This window comes from Gopherus evgoodei, chromosome 24 (genome assembly GCF_007399415.2).
Source record: "Gopherus evgoodei ecotype Sinaloan lineage chromosome 24, rGopEvg1_v1.p, whole genome shotgun sequence".
Classification (NCBI taxonomy): domain Eukaryota; kingdom Metazoa; phylum Chordata; order Testudines; family Testudinidae; genus Gopherus; species Gopherus evgoodei.
In genome coordinates this window covers 2,939,669-2,954,034 of record NC_044345.1, presented here as the reverse complement: position 1 = coordinate 2,954,034, position 14,366 = coordinate 2,939,669, and the positions used below count along the sequence as shown (strand labels likewise).

Here is a 14,366-nt window from a genome sequence, read left to right as displayed (position 1 = left end):
TTTGCATTCTGTGCATACACCCACAACATCCGGCACATCAAGGACCGTGCTACCACACTACACACATTAAACAATTCATAGTCATTCATATTTCTAGCTACTCATATGGCCCCCATTATTGTAAACTCCAATAATCTCATTCATTAATGGACTTTATCCTGCCAACACCTTTCCCCAGGGTCAGACCCAGTCAGTACCAGAGCCGGCAACTGAAACTGGGTCGCCAGCATCACTATCCACTGAACCATCCTTTGCACCCCTGATGCTTATCTCCTTTGTAAAGAGCTTTGAAGTCTACTGCTGATAAGTAGGTATCATCATCAAGGCACTGGGACATCCCTAAATGAAAGACTCTGTAGAAGTGCATGAGAAACAGAAGAGCTGACTCGTTTTTCTTTGGGATTTCTGCATTATTTTCTCCAGCACGAGGCACAAGATTTTTACCTCTTACTACAAACGAATCATCTCTAACTTCAATGCTTTTACGTTTACTGCAAAGGCTAAGAGGAAATCAAAGTCAATGGCAAAAAAATCAAATTATTTTCTACATCCATGTACAGAATAAGCATGTCAGGTACCGGGAAGGCATTTATTCACCACTGCTTATTAGCATTAGGAACGCTCTAATTAGTGTGTATAATTGCCAGAATGATGGAGAAAGTGTATCGGGGGAGTTATAAACTTTTCCATCCTTGCAGCTGAGGACTGCTGCAGCTAAAGCAGGATGGGCAGTGGACGCTGACAACAGAAGCCAGAGCCCCGACCAAGCTGCAGGCCTGACAACAGAGCAGCTACTGTGATTGATAAAAGCAGCTTGTAGATCAGCCAGGGGAACGAAGGGGACTGAGCTGGGCAGTTTCAAAGTGAGGACTCAGCCTCCTCTGGAGACATCTGAAATCTAAATGAATGCAGGGAGGGGATAGCTTGGGAATAGGAGAATGAGCTTTTCCATTGCTAGGTCACGGCTATGAATCCACACTGAGCACATAACAGCTGAAAGCCATTGGGTAGCTGCAGATAGCAGTTCCGTCTGCTCCCAGTAAGATGAGTCTTCGTATCCCAAAACCCACACCTGGCACGGAGCCCTGGGTTTGCATGTCAGGGTTGAGGCCAAAGGACTGGATAAGCTATGGAAACTTCACCCCACTTCCACACCACAACTGCGAGTGACAAGGGTTTGTCCCGTGTTGGTCATGGGTAAAAATAGGATTGCATTGGTCACGACTGGCAAGCCAGCACCTTTCACCAGTGCTAGTTACATTTTAATCACAAATACTTTGCCTTCTTTTGTACAGTTCCTGTTATGATCTCAAAGCAGTTTATGAATGGAAATAAATTAAGCCTCACTATGCTCCTATGCAACAGGACAACATCCTTCCTGCTTGCAGATCAGGAAACTGAGGCACAGGAGAAGTGATTCACCCAGGGAACAGAAACCTGGGGCTGCTCCCTCATGTCCTATCATGCATTAGATCTCACTCCCCTCCCAGAAGTCCTGACGCCTCAATCCTGTTTCACTTAAAAAGAAGAGAGGCACATGGGTGAACCAAGTGATTCGCTGACTACAGCAGGACAGGGAAACATTCAGAGGACTACTTCCTTGCTTTCACCCTTTTGATTAGGCGAGGCTGCTGGCAATCAGGGTTTTTGAGAGACTAAAAAATCCCAAACCCAGAGCAAATTTTGGGCTGTCAGTCAAGTGACTTTTGGTGTTTTCCAGCACTGGCAGCAGCGTGGAAAATTTGTCTTTGCTGCTCAGCTTTCCAGCCAGGCCCCTTGCTTCTCCTTTCCCTTTGTCAGCCCGTGATAGGAGGGGGTTGCTTATTGCACTGTCCACAGGGAGACCTATTGGCCATCCATGGAGTGGCGTAGGCACAGACAACAGAGGCAGCTGTTTGTTAGCCTCGCCAACGATCGGCTTCAGAACAAAAAGCTTGGAGTGGAGAACAGGGAGAAGGTTTATTTCTCTCTTCATAGAGGAATAAATACCGAGGGGGGAGGGAGAGAAAAAAAATCAGTCAAGCAGCCTTCTGAAAACAGCATGAGCATTAAATCTGCATGTAGAAGAAAAAACCCCAAAATTTAAAAATATGGCTGAAGCCCTGATGATAGCAACATGATTTTTGATTGAATGTAACAATAATTCCATTCTGCCCTTAAGCAGAACCATTCATCCATAAATTCTACAGCATTTTATAGAGGAGAGCAAGCATCATATACTGAACAACGCAACCCCCTCTTTTAGGAAACTGTGAGCTCATATCTTTGAGTTCCCCTATCACCTAACAGCTTAATTTGCAGAAATACTCTATCGATGGCAATTCCAGGAAGATTGGTTTAGTTCTGACAGAGCTGGGGCAGATTAGAAGTTAGGTAGGTGAAGAGTGTCAAAATCAGTTATGATGCAAGGGTAGGTTTTCAGCCTAAACTGAGATGTGAAGTTTTTCTCCATCATTACTAGGAGCAACGAGAAGAAAGTGAGCAAAGGAATAGTCCGTTCTGGAGTGTCAGGAATGATGTCCTGACAGTAAGACGTATTAGTGAGTGGTGCAGTTTCCCTAAGGGAAGCAGTAGAAATCCAAGACTCAACTGGAGAACAGATGGAATAACTAACCCGTCAGGAGACTGAAGATGATGTTTGGGTTGGAATTGACCAGCTCCAGTCTCTTTGATTTGTTCCTTTACACAAATCTGAGCTGTTCACTTGGGACATCAACATCACTTTCTTGTCCTTAAATCAAGGATACTGAAGGATGGGAGGAATTTTTGATGCAAAAAATTAATCCAGGGCCACTGGAGAAGCTGGTTCTCCTACCCAATCAGCCTTAGTTGCTACCAATAAACGCTCAATCCTGCAAAGTGCTGAGGTCAGTGCTAGTTATTAATCATGTTTATTTTGTGATAGTGCCTAGGGGCTAATCAAGTTTGGGGGCCCATTGTGTTAGGTGCCGTATAAACAGAGTAGCAGACAATCCCAGCCCCCAAAAGGCTGACATTCTATAGAGACAAAGGTAACGAATCTCCGGACATAGCTCTTTCCTCCTTCGGCCTATTATAAAAGGAGAGAAAAGCTTTGTTGTGAGGAAAGTAAATATCTGACAAGTTCCATTTCTCCCATGAGCAACAGACATGGCAACATCCAGTGAACTACATTCCCCAGAGTTCCTTGGTCCTATAAGAAGCAGCACTGGAGAAAGGCAGTGGAAGCAAAAGATTAGATTGTAAGCAGTGATTTTTTTTTTTTAAATTAAGCCAAGCTATTTATATATGTACAACCTGGCTGCCTCCCAAATATTGCACTATTTAAAAAAGGACGAGATCTGACATCTAATTATTTGTTCAACACACCTTCCCTTGTCCGCACTGTAATTTACATAGATTCACAGCAGCTGTCAGACAATTCTTCAGCTAATCCAGATAAAAGCGGTACAACCAGGGAGAGCAAAGAAATCTGCCATCCATGTATGTCCCAGAGAGGCCTTTCCTTCATGTGCTTCACACCCACCCCCAGTCTGAAAACATATCCATGGTAGTTGGGTGCTGGTAGCATCCAGTACTGACCCTCTTCAGAGTTGCCCAAAAGGGAGGACAAAGATTCAAGGCCCTTGGAAACTTTGAAGCAACATGATCTCTTTAGGACTTGATCAACACAGTTTTTTGGGGAGTTTCTTCCATTTCTGAGATCAGTTTCTTGGGCTCACCCTTGGAAATACTGGAGCGATCCACCTGTGTCCCTATAAAGGCAGAGACATTCCAATGTCAGCCAAGCAGTTTTAGTCAGAACAGTTGTAATCCAAGTGCTGGGGTTCCTGAACCCGTGGGAAGCACTCAGTAAGCCACGGCCCCACCGTCCCCAGGGCTGCTGAAAAGCACATGCGCTTTGGCATTGATGAAGTAGGTTGCGAGGAGAGAGAGGATCAGAATGGCGATGCCCACGACCAGTGTGATTATCTACAAGAAAGGAAACACGTAATGGTGCGGTTACAAAGACAGAATGACGGACTCACTTCGTAAAGGTGCCTGGATGCTGAAGCATCTCAACAGAGACTCAGTATTGTATTGTGGTGACTCCTAGGGGCCTCAATCAAGGATCCGGACTCCACTGTGCTAGGTGGTAAAGAGTGGGACTCCACCCAAGGAGCTTAGTGTCTAAAACCAGAGAACCAAAGGAAATGCGAGACTTGACCAGATCCATGTTCCATCCAGCTTTTTGTACCCTGACTCTGACAGTGGCCAGCATTATGCTTCAGCAAAAGGGAGAACAGACCTTGCATTAGGTAGATGGAGGATAAACTGCTCCCCATATTAACTATCAGGAATTAGAAGAAAAGCTAGAGATTGGTTTAAGATCCAAGCATGAGGTTTTAATAGCTCTTCCAAAATGTATATTTGCATTAACTATTTTATCCTCAGACACGTCCAATCGCCCTTTGAATCTTGGCCTCAACTACATCCAGTAGCAGAGAGTTCCACAGATTAAGTGTTGTGTGGGGAAAAAAAAATCATTTACTGATTCTGAATCTGATATATTTTCATTTCACTGAATGTCCCTTTATTCTAGGAAAAGCAGAAGCTCCCTGTCCACCTTATCATTACTATTTGTTATTTATACACTTTTATCATCTCCTTTCTTATTTGATGCCTTTTTTAAAAAAAAAGAGAAATTAACTGCTCAGTTCTTTATTTCAACGGCTAAATACACACAACTAAGCACCAATCCTTTGCCCCTCCAGAGCTCCTTTTCCATTCCTAAGGTCCCATAATGAGCTGCTCTTCGTATACAAACACCTACCAGTGGCAAAGCCAGAGTCACTGCGCCTGATTCTCCTTTAAACCGAGGCACCTTTATACTGCCATAGGGTCATAAAGGAGCCTTTGTGAAACTGAGAAGCCAGCTCGCTAGAAATGCACTAGCTTTGCATGGCTTGTGCTGGATATTTAAGGGCTGAGACAGGGCAGGCAGGGAGTTAACTCCACCCCAGGCAAGTGTAAGAGGCACAACACAGACCGAGTAACCACCCGCTGAGTGAGTAACAATCCAAGCAGCCCAGCAACTGCCCCGACATGCAAGCCCAGCCCCTGGGTGACACACATGACAATGAGAGTCATGTACATTCACAGGGTTTAGAGACAGGGTATGACATCACTAACAGCCAACCATAGAGCTCCAAAGTAGGCTCACAGTTCAAAAGCCCTCTCAAAATTAACCCTTATTTGGCTGGTAGCTAAACATAAATGGAGCCATTGGAAGGGTGCTGAAAGAATTTTGTTGACCTTACTAAAATCCTGGATCAATCCTGTAAAAGAAACTAGGACAAGTTGTGCTTCTCTGCTTTTAAATGAAACATCTGATAACGTATTGATTTGTATTTGATCCCTGGATTTTCTTATAAAGGCACCTGACCCATGGCTGGCTATCGTACTGCGCAAAATCAAAATACCCTCCATTTCAGAAATACACCAAACACATTAAGGTTGCAAAATCAAGCAATCAAAAGGTTGAATTCTGGCGCTTCCTTCTTTTTGCTCACGCATGATACAACCTTTACTTATGATCACATGTAATTAAGGTGGAGTTAATGGTGACATTTAAATTGTTACTATTAGGATTCAAAGTTAACATCCCACTAGGATGTCTCAGCTTCCCCCCCGCCAGTCCCCCAAGGCTAGCTACAGATCCAAGCGACGATACTTCATTCACATTTGCTTCATGTTTGGAAGGCTTTCCTTCACCATAAGGGCTAGAACGTTTGTTTCTAAAAGGAAGAAGACCTCATGCAGCACAATTCCACAAGGGCAAAACCTCGGAGCAATCAGAACCCTGATTATACACGTTTTGGCAAAACAATGGTTAACGTACAGAATATTCTTAAATTTATACAGGGTCCTGTCAGCCCAGAAGATCCCAAAGCATTTTACATGCATAATCCAACACACAAAATATAGGACACACCTTCAGTTTAAGTTGGGAGGGAGCTCAGAGCACTTTAAGAGCACGAAGCATCATTATGCAGCTGTTTAGAGGAGAAACTGAAGACTAACACGGTGTCTAGCTAAACTACAAAAGGGAACTTTGGGGAACTGAACGGAATTATCCTTGTTGGAATTTCATCAGAAGACTACAGTTAAAGCCTTCAATCTTGCAAAGTGTCCCAAATACTTTAGTCACCAAAAATGGTCAAAACCCCTCTCACCATATTAGGCTATTGGTTCAGAAATGACTTGGGGGGGGGGGGGGGGAAGCACCTATTGCATCACTGATGCCACTTTCTGCAACACCCAGGATTTCTGTAGAGGGTCTCCTAAGTGTTCACCAAGCCCAATCCTGTTTAGCTGGTGAGATCTCATAGGATAGCACAAGGTGTCATAAAACCTGGTCACAGCATGTGTTTCAAAGCTTGCTGGGAGACATTAAAATCTGTTCTCAACATCTTCGAGTGTTTAGAAACACACCAACTCACCTCTAGCTCCTTGCTGGCTATGAGAAATATGCGGGCGCGGATATCCTTCCAGCGGCTCTCTGTCCACGTGGAGTATTCTGTGGAGCCCCACTGCTTCAGCTCGAAGGCAGGAGAGGCAGCCTTGGTTAGATGGACAGTTGACTGGACGCAGAAGGGAACTCGCGATGTTGAGTTTGGGTCCCTGGAACCCTGCACCCACGTATAAACGTACATCTGCAAAGAGAACGCGGGGAAGTGAGACCCAACAGGGCACTAGCAAAGAACCATCAGAATCTTTTTTCCTGGAACCTCACTTGCTCTCCGGGATCATAATAGGCTTTACTGATTGTATGAGGTTCACTTCACCCATTGCAGAAAAGCATCTCTCTCTGAGGTGGAGCGTGTGTTCTGTTTAACTATACATAACAGTGTACAACTGTTAAGGACTGTGAGTGACAGTCTTGTGTCCAGCTGAAACTGCAGGGGAATTTATGTTGGCAGAATGTAATTCACAAGCTGGAGTTTATCCAGGATCTCAGGGCTAACGCCCCATCTCTTGACAAAGGCATCATGGGATCTTTGACACCCAGGAGTGGCCAAGGCTCATTTTTATGAGTCTCTGTAGAAGCTAGAGAGATTAACTGGCCAAAGAAGGAAGGACCCTGACACCAGGACTGGGTAGAGGCCCATTGGTGATGGATACTTGCACTAGCAATGCCTGTGCTGTACGTGCTGCCGGTGTTGGGATCAGACTCAGTTCCAGAGTATGTCAGAATGGCATCAGTCACGGGCAGTACATTGGACACTCAAAGTGCCCTCAGACTGATGCATCTGTGACCCAAGTTGCCATCCCAGCTGTGTTCACTTTAAAGGATCACTCCCTTCTGAAGCTTCTCCTGCCTTGGGCACTAGGATGCCTCTGTAATGGAGGAGGACTTTCCTCATCTCTCCCATGTCTTGTTCAGGACAGAAGGAAATTTTTCCATCCAGCTTTCTTCTCGGAGGCGAAAGTGAGACCACTCCATTGCAGGGATTTCAGCGGAGTTCACTAGCCCAGCATTTCTGCTCCTATCCCCCACCCTAATTCTACTCAGATGGCAACTTACTTCCTTCTCGGGGTTGGGTGTTTTTTCAGGGTTCAGGCACTCTTCCTTGGTGAAATTGACAACCGTGCCTGTGAGATTGGCCAGAACGTACTGCACTAGCTGAGTGGTGTTCACCAGCGTAGTAACCGCAATATAGTGCTGGGGAAGTTCATCACCTGGGAGGAGTCAGAGAAAACAGGATTGGCAGGGAGAAAGCCAGATGCCAAGGAGGCTACCACAGAACTTTAGAAAGTTCCCAGGTGACATACCAAGGTCTAAGCTAGCTCTGAATTCTTCCCCAGACCATGCTTACCCAAGAGTCCTTTCAGGTCCTGTTTAATGATGGACTGGAACCAGGAGTTGTTAGTTTTAATCAGAAACCCGTAGAGCATTCTGGAGACCTGAAATTGAGATGGAAATGGGTTCATCCACATTCAACTTTACAAGATGAATCAGGAAGTACATCTGCATAAGGCTTCAGCTGGAGTATTGTGTCCCGTTCTGGGCACCACAGTTTGGAAAAGATGTGAACAAATTAGAGGAAGTCCAGAAGAAAACAACAAAAATGATAAAAGGTCTAGAAAACATCACCTATGAAGGAAGGCTGAAAACACGGTTTCTTTAGTTTGGAGAAGAGAAGACTGAGGGGGGACTGAGGGGGATTGGTCCTGCTTTGAGCAGGGGGTTGGACTAGATGACTCCTGAGGTCCCTTCCAACTCTGATATTCTATGATTCTATGAAAACCGTGTTCAAGTACGTAAAAGGTTGTTATACCAAGGAAAGCAATAAATTGTTCTCCTTAACCACTGTGGACAGGGCAAGAAGCAATGGGCTTCAATTGCAGCAAGGTAAATTTAGCTTCGACATTAAGAAAACTTAACTGTCAAGGTAGTTAAGCACTGGAACAAATTACCTAGGGAGGTTGTGGAATCTCTGTCACTGGGGGTTTTTTTAAGAACAGGTTAGACGAACACTTGTCAGGGACAGTCTAAATAATACTCAGTTGTGGGAACATGATCTAATGGTTGAAGCACAAGGCTGGGCGTCAGGATACTCGGGTTCCATTTGCAGTTCTGGGAGGGCGGATGATCTAGTACCTAAAGCGAAGGGCTGGGAGTTGAGAGTCCTAGGTTCCATCCCCAGTTTTGCCACCTACTGCTTGCGTGACCCATCTGTGCATCAGTTCCCCCCATTCCACCCACCTCCTATGCTACAAAACAAGAATAAATATTGCTCTATTTTGTTGGGGGCTTGTGTAGCTTAATGTCTAAGACACTGGGATCTGATGGGAGGCACGAGAGAAGGGTAAAGTGCTAGTCATTCAGCTATGGTGGAGAAAGGGAAAGCGAGGCAGGGAGACCCAGGGAGACAGACAGGCCAGCATGCTGTGTAAACACATATAAACAGAGACAGAAGGGAAATACGTGAGAGCTCAGCATGGATGCCAGGGACTGGATCCCATCTGCTCGTACCGTTCTTGGATCTGCCTGAATAGCAGAGGTGTTGCCGGTTCCCCCCGCAAGCTGGTAGAGAGCACGGGCGACCACTGTGGCTACTTCTGCCAGAGACTGCAAGGAAAGAGGGCTCTGTGTTAATCAAGACAGGCAGGCCCAGTACAACAGGGAAAGAGAGCCAGCCAGTCCCCACACATCCATCAAAGCATCTACAGCACATTCATATCTAAGTGCCTAATGCTACCAGCCCAGTCTAAAGCACCCCAGCAATGGGAAGAGACCCCATCACCCAGATCTTCCCCCTACATCCCCCGCAAGCAATGGACAGAGACAATGTTTTGCAGAAACCTTAGCTGTGTCAGTGACATAGTCCAGGGTCTCCTCGGGGCTAAGCCCCTCAGGATATTTCATCAGGATGTTCTCTGCTGTGTCATACATGCTCTGGTAATATCTAAAAGAGGAAGAGAAACAGGATTGGGGAAAGGGGCAGAAAGAAATCACAGGGCATGGAATTCAATTCAGTCCATGCCTGAAGCAGACATTGGGAGTGTCCCCAGGGAGTGAGGTCGCAGCTTTGCCAGAGCGCTGGCCTCCCACACACTCCTTAAACCATTTAATGAGGCTTTATAATTATCTCTGGGCGTTGCACCACTTCTCCCATCTGAGGATCTCAACACAACTGACGAGCAGTGATTAAACCTCAGTTGGGCAGGCGTTATCCCAGCCTTTACGTGGATGGAGAAACTGAGGCACAGAGCACAGAAATAATACATGAGGCACAAGTCAGTGGTGAAGGTGGGAATAGAACCTAGAAGTGCCGATTCCTAGTTCCTTTCTCCAACTGGACCTATTGACTCTCCAGCACTGAAAGGTCCGAGAGATTCCAAGTTAACTTTGTGACAGTCTCACATCAAGACATCTGCAGCAGCAGCGCACAGCTGAATCGAGGACTGGGCGAAAAGCCCAGCACAATGGTCTGTGCTTCCAGGTTGGATGGGAACACTGAAAGCAATTTCCCAAGAGTGAAGAAGAGTTGGAAGGACGAGAAGCACTACCCTCCTCTCCAAAATTCTCCAGTGCTCCCAGAGCAGTGCTACTGCAGAGTTTGGAAGGCGGCTGCTCTCCCTGGCTGTCTGCAGAGACAGCATGACAGATCAGAGAAGGGGCTGGGTATGAGGGGAGAGAGGCAACCTGGAGTTACGGGATGGGCAAGAGCCACAAGCAATTCCCTCTTCACTCCCATCCCTCCATTCTCCAATGCCCCCAGGAAAGGATGCTCATGGAACATGCCACGAGGGGGTCAGGTGGGGAAAATGGAAGAGCCTCTTCCACTGCCTGGGGCCCCTGCCACCGCAAATAGAAAGATATATTAAAAAAACAGCAGCTTCTGGAAGAGCAGATGAGGCTCAGGCATGCTCAGCTGCCATTTGCTCACCTCTGGCTCCCAGCCAGCTGCGGGGAACAGTTTTCTGTACAAAACTGGATTTTTTTCGCTTGTCAGGATAATTATGTTGCGCCTGTTCAATTATATGGCACATGGCTGCTACCCCCACTCCCCTCTGTCCTCCATCCACCACACTGCTTGGATGATAGGCAGCGCACCCCCAAGGTGGGATGTTCTGGGAGGCTGAGCTGCCCTCTGCTGGCTACCACTGAAAATGGAGTTTATGTCCCCTTCTGAGCTGGGCACCTCCTGGAAACAGTTTTGCAGGCGTTTGCTAAGCTTTGATAGTGCCCACAAGCCCCCACACTGGAGACGGAGGCTCCAGCCACATGGGGGCAGATGCTGGCTGAGGTGAGAGTACACACACCTGGGTTCTTTACCATGGATTGCAGAGGGCGTCAAGTGCTTGGGTTTCTATTAGAAAATGCAATGCATCCCGGGAATCCTTACATTACAAAGGAGTGTGCCAGGCTGCATCCATGGGACTGGGCTAGGAATCCTGGCTAAGTCACTTTAGCTACCATCATGAGACCTTGTGCCCAAGGGTTCTGAAAGTCAAACCACGTTGTCTACAATTCTCTGGTTTCTAGACACTGGAGAATTTCTGCCCTAATCTGTGTGTCAAACTGCCCCTCCTTTAGCTCCCCATGTCAGGTTCAGCACTGTCTTGGGATCCAAAGTCCCTGCTGTTTGGGGCCACTTTGACATGAGGGAGGGAGAGGAAGAGACCAAGTCCAGTTCCTAGCAAACAGGTGTCCTCATCACAATGACCCCCTTCTTGTCGGTTTCAGCACAGAGGCTAAAGAGCAAACCGGCCTGAAGTTTCCCCTTGTACCTGTCCAGGTTTTGGCACATGGGTGCTGTGATGTGCTGCTGGGGCTAGCAGCCTGCCGGGCTGTTAAGCAACACAGAGATTTTACTTTGCTACTAGAGTTTAAACACCAGACAAGAAGACAGTCACATTCCAGGTGAAACCATCTGCTCTCCACACACGCCCTTACAGACACAGTGGAAATCGCATTACTCCCCATACCTGTTCTGGAAGGAAGTGCGATGATCAGCCAGGACCACCCCAGGGATGCTCTTGGCCCTCAGAAAGCGCTGAAAGGAAGAAGGCGGGAGAGGCTGAGACTGACCAACCTCCTGTAGAGTCACATTCGCACCCACGCTGCTGTTGATCAGAGCTTCCACCAGAGTTTCAACCTGAAAAGGGAGAGAGAGGAGTCAGGAATGCTCTATGGCTTCCATCACGTCCAGTGTTTGGTCACACAAATGGCCTGGAGCTGAACCGGTCTGGGCTGGGATCATGTCAGATCTCATGCTAACCAGGATCAGGGCAGGGTAGTACTTGGAGGGGAGACCATCATGCACCCAAGTGCTGCAGAAGCAGCAGTACTTCAGCAGAGGGTTCTTCTTCCTGAGTCAGTGATGCTGGGGAGCACAGAGGTACACGAGGATGAGTTTAAGTAGAGATGGAGCGAGGCCCTGACCTCTTGGGATTGTTAAAGCTCTCATGGTACTTTCTGCTAGTCAAGGCAGTGGCTCTACGATTTGACCACATTGTGAAATTCATTGTTTCCTTAAATTCTCTCGTGGTATCAACTGGACACAGAATTTTTCACTATGATATGAGCTACTGTGTAGCTTTGTGTGCTGCTCATTCCACCCTAGAGATGGTTGCACATCAGGGTCAGAAAAGTTAGCAAGGCCCAGTGGGTTCCTCTGGGATGAAAGCTGCTGTTAAATATCTAGGACATTAAAGAGACTATGGAGAGTGACTCAGAACTAGGAGACCTCCCACCTTCTCCCCCGCACCTCTGACACTAGCAACAGGTCATCAGGTGGTCAGTAAAATCAATGGAAGGAGTCAGACATGCCTATGCCAGTGCCATGCCCTCCTCAAACCACAGTGGGTCGAGCATCTGGCCCTTTGCCCAGCAATGGGGCCCGCTGTCAGTAGAGAGATGCAACTGCACAGAAGCCTTTCTGTTCTGATGGAGCTGTGCTCTGGGATTTTCCCCTGCAGGGTGTAAGTGGCTTTCCCTTTCCCTTGCTTGTACACCACATCTAGGCATCTCCATGCAGCTGGAAACACAGAGCAGGCACAGGAACTCAGATTGTCCACTGTGCAGAAGGGAGTTTCATTACCTGTGGTTGAATAGAGTCATTCCTCCGAGAGACAGGGTCTGTGTGCACCCATAGAACAGAGGAGTTCCGTAAAGCCACCTGTGAGAGAACGATCCGCCTGTCAACACACACTGCTGACCCATCTGGATTGTAAAATGCTTGCCTTATGTAGAGTTTGGTGCAGAGGGAAATTACCAAACACTCCCCCCAGAGAGACAAGACTGACCATGGGAGTTAGAGTGATCACCACATGGGTGGTCACAAAGAGATCAAAGGGGAGAAACGAGGGCTGGCTGGGGAAAGCCCAACTGTCACCAAAAGACAGGCAGAAAACTTGTCCCGCACCTGACTCAGCTCCAAGAAGGAATGAATGTTGTCCAGTCGGATGGGAAACTTGTCCATTTTCATGTCATATACCATTCGCGAGCTGCCAATGTAATCAAAGGTCTCCTGTGATGGAACAAGTCCATGCATGAACCATAGGCATTTGGATAGTTAATGAACTCAATCCTAAGCAGTGTCTGAGAGGGGGACGAGGAGAAGAAGAGAGAATCTGGAATTTACTCCTTCTCTCACGTCTTCCTGAAAATTCTGCCATTTGGCAGCATTCTAAACCTCCCTCCTCCAAATAAAAAGGCTCTTTGCTGTCTCTTTATGAGTAAGGGATACGGCCTTGCTGGCGGGGATGGGCCTATAGCAATCTCCAGAGATCGGCTAATGAATTCCACCAAACCCGAGGAAATCAACATCCCCATCGCTGTTTCTAGTTGAGGACTGCAGGACACTGTGATCCAGCAGCGGCAGAAAGCAGCACAAACTCTGCCTCTGTAACGTGCGAACAGGCTCTATGGGCCCAGAGTGACACAGGTATTTAGGTACCTCAAGATGCAGACAGGCGCCCTGAGCCCACAGAGAGCCATGGGAGCTGGCTGCCGAACTGGCTTAGCCACCTACGCAAATCCTACCAGTCTCCTTTCTGCACCTTATGGTGCCTAAAAGCCTTTGAAAAGGCTTCTCCACCCATGGAGTTACTGCTGATGGACTAGCCCAGATTCACTCCCCGTGCGGGCGCTCTTATTCCAAAAGCAGGGCTGAGAAGCCCTGACTGGCCCCATGTGCCTCATGCTCCATTATGGTTAATGGGAGATACATGGGCACAAAGCCCCGACAGTCTCTGCACATCACTGTAGTATCTGAATGCCACCTCCCACATGGAGCCGACAGGCCTGCAATGGCTAGCGACAAACCAATGAGTTAGATGTCCTTGTTTTCCGGTTTTGCTCCTCTGAATCACAGAGTTAACACTAGCTATTAACCCCAGTTACTAGATCATATCCTCTCCCGTGACACACTGAATACAAGAGCACGGGCAGAAATCAGGATAGGGCATTCCAACTTCTTTCCACCCCTCTGGGATGGGGAGGGGACTGTAACAGGAAGTATCCTGCCATCTAATAAGGGAAGTGTGCAAGACAGAGGTGAGCACCCACTGTGAGAGGCAGAAGGTGTCCTGGGGGTGTCTCCTACCATCTCCCCAGGGAATGGCAGGCAGAAGTCAGGTCACCACTAGACAACCCTTCCCCAAAGCTCCTGTACACTGGAACCTGACAACTCTCCCCACCTCCTCTACATGGTACACACAGACTGCCCAATCCACCGCTCCAAACGCAACTCTTAGGGAAGGACTGACTATGGATCCCCAAGCTGGGGGTGTCACATGGCCACTCCATGGGATCATGGGCGTTAGCTTTGCAGAGCTATTCAAAGATACCTGCAGGGGAACATCAGCTGCTTACCATCACTTTCCTTCCTTCC

General features: G+C 47.4%; 1 protein-coding gene across 4 annotated transcripts in view; it reads right to left on the bottom strand.

The window, feature by feature from the left end:
* NCSTN (nicastrin) overlaps nt 1-14,366 on the bottom strand; it is a 43,094-nt gene that overhangs the window by 18,440 nt on the left and 10,288 nt on the right. For 3 of the 4 annotated variants that reach the window (XM_030541986.1, XM_030541987.1, XM_030541990.1), the window contains 9 exons: nt 12,897-13,001; nt 12,573-12,650; nt 11,458-11,627; nt 9,329-9,431; nt 8,999-9,094; nt 7,839-7,926; nt 7,547-7,701; nt 6,462-6,674; nt 1,941-3,951 (listed from right to left, as the gene is read on the bottom strand). In XM_030541986.1, the coding sequence (XP_030397846.1) occupies nt 3,829-3,951; nt 6,462-6,674; nt 7,547-7,701; nt 7,839-7,926; nt 8,999-9,094; nt 9,329-9,431; nt 11,458-11,627; nt 12,573-12,650; nt 12,897-13,001 (1,131 nt within the window). In that variant the 3' untranslated portion in view covers nt 1,941-3,828. Of the gene's footprint in view, nt 1-1,940; nt 3,952-6,461; nt 6,675-7,546; nt 7,702-7,838; nt 7,927-8,998; nt 9,095-9,328; nt 9,432-11,457; nt 11,628-12,572; nt 12,651-12,896; nt 13,002-14,366 lie in introns of those variants that run through there. The other variant, XM_030541988.1, reaches the window with a different exon arrangement.